Below are 5,563 nucleotides of genomic sequence, written 5' to 3'. Positions count from 1 at the left end.
TCACTTTAGGAATCAAAGAGGTCGGTAAAACAGTCCTCCAAACCGGAAGCATGTGCTACTCTATGGGTAGGAAGTGAAAAAAAAAGAAAATATAGTAGGTATTAAAATAATATTAAAACAATCAGAATTTTTTTTAAATAATAAATATTCGGCAATAAAGGTGTTTGTTGTATTTGTTACTTATATTTTTGTTATCAATGTTCACCGCAATCGATCTCTATATTCTTATCAAATCGATTCTCATATATTTTGAAATGGCAACACTTGCGTAACTATAGCAACTGAATGTTTTGTTTTCGTCATGCGGTTGTCTAGCGTACCTACTATCGTAAAATCGTAATGGAAAAATCTTACTGAAATATCGAAATACGGACGTAATCCTCAATGAAAGGGAATAATATAACAAAGTTTCTTGTGTCTTTTACTGGTCAGATAGAATATGTTTTGTTTCCGGCAGGTGTTTTTGACAACCATCTGTACATTCAATACGAAGTTGTATGGGGCCCAGATTGGGAGCCGGTCGCAGGACTCACCACAGGGACTAGCCAGATGGCTTCCTCTGGCAGTGATCCTGAACGAGTAGTTTTTAATATGCCCATAGATATAGTCTTTGGAAGCACCAATATATTTGGTTGTAAGTAAACTCAAAATGTCATTCATAGAAACACCTACATTACCCGACCAGGGTGTCTATTCTGTTAATGTTATAACTAACATAGTGTCTCCATATAAAAAAGTATTCAAATATAAAATCTCTGCGACATGATTTTGACGTAGGTAACAGCAGAAAAATCGATTGAATCATAGTCATAGTAATCAATCATAATCATAGTATTTCAATGGTATTAATAGTATAATATTATGTACTTAATTGGAAGTTCATTGAAACACGATTATGATTTAATCTGTGTTTCTCTTTATGTTACGTCGAAATCAAGATACGAATTTATTCGTAACATAAACTGAATCGATACCGCGGATTTAAAATGTAGAAACGAATCAACACCCAGTTATAAGCCCAGCATATTCGTGCTACTCACGTGATAATTGAGTGTCATACTATCTTTAACCCGGGAGAACTCGCGCCCTTGAAAGTTACACGAGTTCTCGCGTATAGAGTATTTCGCGAGCTCACGCCGTCCTCACTTGTTTTCTAATCATGTTTTTGTACATAAGGACATAATTTATTGTTTTTTAATGATTATATTAAAAAAAAACAATCATATAGAATTAAAACATTCATTTAAATTTTTTAACATTTATTAAACTTCAAATCTTTAATAACATACATAGGAACTAAATTGCTGAAACTTAAACATAGTTATGGTAAAAAAATACTTCCGTTAAAAAAATAATAGCATGGCGTTAAGGTAGAATTGGAAAAAAAATTTTAATGTTTACAGGGCCTCAAATGATAATAACTGTGAGAGCCCACAATACGATTAGTGGGGACTCTCTGCGCGGATATGCTGTTGTCCTGATGCCCCCAGCCCCGGGGCTCCGGGTCACTACGGCCCCGTTGGTCAGGCCTCTAGCAGCCACGATGCTCGGCGAGTGGTTGTCGTGGCTCACTGGGAGGTGTCCGGAGCTGGCTGACCCGAAAATGCTTGCGAGCGGGAAGGAAAACTATTGTAAGTATTGAATAAAACAATGTATTGTTGATGTCGCTTTCAAAATGTATCGTATTTCCTCATGGCTGATGATCGTAGTCATTACGTGGAATGAAACACACACATCAACTTTCTGGACACTATTGATGGAGTGGTTTGCCACTGCCTTCTCCTGACACAGTCAACTCAGACGCGAATGTATAGTTTTACGCATTGTAAGTATAGTTTGCATGTGACCTGTTTTAACCTCAAGGCCTGTTTGCCGATAGTCTATAACAGGTATTATATCACTCCGACAGAGACTTCGCTTCACTCTCTCGAAATTTTCGAGATTGCATGGAAATAGTACCAACTCAAAAATCTCGAGAATTTTTTTTAGAAAAATTCAGAAAAGAAAGTTTCTCGGCACCACTATCTTCAACATTTACGTGGCTACCGTGCCAAGTTGAGGTCGTGGGTTCGTTTCCCAGGGACACTTTTTGCTTTTAGTAAATTTGTAACTGAGTATTGAATAAATTATATTGTTTCAGTATTAAGAACAGAATCGTATGGCAGTGTTACAGTAAATATGTCGATGATATCTAAGGATCTGAGAAAACTGGGATACGACAACGAACCGCCTCCTTACAGAGGTGACGTCAACACAGGATAGAAGAAAACAAGAACAAACATAACGATTGTAGGGAGTAATATTGATAATAAAATAATTATTAATAAGTTATCTCTTTCATCTGAGCGTTTTTGCTGCCGGTGAGCTACGGAGACAGGATCTGCTTTCCAACATTTTCTCATCCAGTTTGCATGGTCTTTACGGCCTAAGGTTGTCAGACCATTGGCGCGCATAACGTCGTTGACGACATCAAGCCAGAACTTCTTGGGTTTGCCCCTTCTGCCAGGGCCAGGGCACAGATTAAATAATACCCCAGTAGCCAGGGGGAAGCGGCATAGCCAAACATTCGTTCTCTATGACGTTATTGACGGTATTGAATGTGAGTTTTTTTATAAATTACAACATTGAATGCGTTAAATCGTAATTAGATTGTAAATAAAGTATTTTAATTACATTGTAGCAGCATAGGTTTCTCGCTTACGGCAATTGTTAACCATTAATATAAAAATACTAGTAGTAGTAGTAGGTATGTATTTTTATATTTATGGTTGACAATTACTATATGTCATTTCAGTATTGGGTCATATTGAAATACATTCTACATTAATATTACTTATACTTTCTCATATATTTTCATGTAAGTTAATTGTGTTTAATCAGCACTCGGATCACAATCATAACCTGTTTTGATATACCTTTTGACTATGTACATTATGTACTTTTATATATTATTAGAAAGAAAAAAAAAACATTGTAAGAAACAATAATGGTAAGCCGATCTGGCATGATAGGGACCAACACTGTTCAAATGAGTTTCTTTCGGCATTTCTTCTCAGCAGTGGTCGTTCCGAAATGCCAGTAGTTTGTAGCTTGTGAGAAATAACTATAAATATAAAGATTGACGAGAAAAAGTGCCTGTGAAGGTCTAATTTCTGAATAAATGATTTGAATTTTAATTTGAATTATACAAGAACAACAAAATGAGAACAAAGCAAACAAAATCATTATGTATTACTTATTTGTAATCATATCTTAAATTCTTATTCGCTCGCTCGACTCATCTTTGATTCAAATTTTTCCTTGTATTTTTGAGGAAACAGTTTTCATATTAGATAAACGGTCTCATTTATCTGTAAAGTAGCTACCGGTAAAGTTATGTAGGTATATAGAATTCTAGTACAAGTTCATTGGATATTTGGCAACTATTAACATTGCCATTTTGATATTAGGATAACCCATAACTGGTAAGCGTGTATGAAAAGATTGATGAGTATACAGAGATTTTTTTAAGGAGATATTATGGCCTTAAGTTACCTGAAATAAAATTATTTTATGTACCTTTCTAATGGTGAATGAATTTTTGAAATCGGTTTGGTAGTTTCGGTGATTAGGTACCCGCCTCAAACATACAAACTCACAAACGCTTACCTCTTTAATAATAATAGTAAGTATAGATATGTATGGAGGCTTTTTTGTTTATATGTAAAGAAAACCTTTATGGTTATAAGATTTTCTTTAATTTAAAAATTGTACTGACACTGTCAGATATACATGTCATGAAGGAGAATCTGAATTTATTTTTGTTAGATTATATATTATTGTTACAAATTAGTTAAACAATCTTTGGAATTATTGTTACAAATTAGTTAAACAATCTTTGGAATAGGTTAATGTTGTTTCTTGATTTTTCACAGAAACATGCGGTTTTATTCCAATAAATCCTAGACCGAGGAGATTATCATTATATATATAATAGTGTATCCTATGTTGTTATTATTTGAGTATAAATGACTTTAGTTTAAAAACAACTAAGCGAATCTGTATCAAATGTGACTTCATTTAAGTTGTATTTCATGGTCCACGCAAATACATGCGTACATTGTATACAAAGACAGTGGCGTATTATAAATTATTTTGTTTTTAAATCTGTTACAAATCGAAGCGTAGCCACGACCGAATACGTGAATAATAATGTATAGGTGTCTATTATGAATGCCTTCATATTTTTGAGGCAAGGTCAAAGAAAAACTCTAGATGGGTTTACGCCCATTATTTTCCCAACTTATACCCAAAAAGTCAATCCCGAACTCATCCCATCTAATAAATAAAACGAAAATCCCTTTAATCTACTACCACTTCACACGTAAGTACCAATCTACATTGTTAGAAACAATTTTTTCTCGAAAGTTCAATCACTTCTTTCATGTCGTCATTAATTTTGAACTTTCATCTTATTTTTGATAATTATAATGTCTCAGAAATCCATATATATTAGTTTACTATTATTATGCCTTTAATCTGAAGTATAATTACGAATAATATATGTACTCAGCGGTAATATTGGCCAAATAAATTGATAAGTGGAATGTCGCCCTTATAATGTCGAATAAACTAATTTTATAAACGTGAAAGTATGTTTATTCTTCTTTTACGTCAAAATGGCGCATTGGATTGAGGTGATTTGTGGTGTGCAGGTAGTTGGAGAGCTGGAGAGTTACAGGTAAATTTCTGCCACGGATGGAGCCGCGAGTAACATCTGTAACTTCATACAAGTAGATAGGAATGTTCGATTCCAGATTTTTTCATTTCATTATTACTTTCAAAACTTCATAGTGGCAAAATTTAAATATTTTGTTCAGCTGTTTAGTGAGGGCTTAGCAATAAAAGCAATCCAGTTTATTCAGTTTATTTTTAAAGGATATAAAAGATTAGATGAAGAAGATATAACTGTCTCCTGCGAACAGTCACCAACAAGACCAAAAAATGACTTTAAGAAAGATACAATTATCTTGAACTAGATAATTTTAGAAACACCAATTCATTGTGATTGATGTCGGATCAACCTTATCTTGTTTACGATATGATCCGAATGAAAATACAGCGCTGATGTGTCAACATGGAAATGACAACGTGGCACAAATGTGATATGTTTTACAGGTCCTTAAAGAGCTCTGTGCCAAAATAAGACGTTTCGACGCCTGACATTTTCGACGCGTCGTAAATTTTTTTCTGGGCAAAAAAATGTGTTTTCTTAAAGTGTCTCTTTCTCATTATGTCTATCGGCCGGCAGTTTTTCACAGGCTTTTATATGTAGGTATATATGCTTGGCACATTTTCAAAAACCGCAAATATAAATACTTATGTCTCATTATGTATATCAAGTACCATATCGTGTACGCATCGGGTTAAAAAGGGGACGCGTGGACGTAATCACGTGCTACGTGCATTAAATTTTATGGTAGCACTTGCTTTTTCGGTCCGGAACAAAATGTCGTAAGTAAATAAGGAAACCTGAAAAACTTACTCGCGATTGCTTATCAAAGGTCGTTTATTTAAAAAGAAA

General features: G+C 34.2%; 1 protein-coding gene across 1 annotated transcript; it reads left to right on the top strand.

The window, feature by feature from the left end:
* The first annotated feature begins 293 nt into the window (after nt 1-293).
* On the top strand, nt 294-4,623 carry LOC128673838 (B9 domain-containing protein 1-like). The gene is made up of 3 exons (XM_053751970.2): nt 294-634; nt 1,404-1,631; nt 2,141-4,623. The coding sequence occupies exons 1-3, from the start codon at nt 385-387 to the stop codon at nt 2,260-2,262; spliced, it is 600 nt and encodes a 199-aa protein (XP_053607945.1). The 5' UTR covers nt 294-384; the 3' UTR covers nt 2,263-4,623.
* Nucleotides 4,624-5,563: the final 940 nt, after the last annotated feature.

Source organism: Plodia interpunctella, chromosome 11, assembly GCF_027563975.2.
Source record: "Plodia interpunctella isolate USDA-ARS_2022_Savannah chromosome 11, ilPloInte3.2, whole genome shotgun sequence".
In the NCBI taxonomy this organism is placed as follows: Eukaryota; Metazoa; Arthropoda; class Insecta; order Lepidoptera; family Pyralidae; genus Plodia; species Plodia interpunctella.
This window is presented reverse-complemented; position numbering and strand designations above follow the sequence as displayed.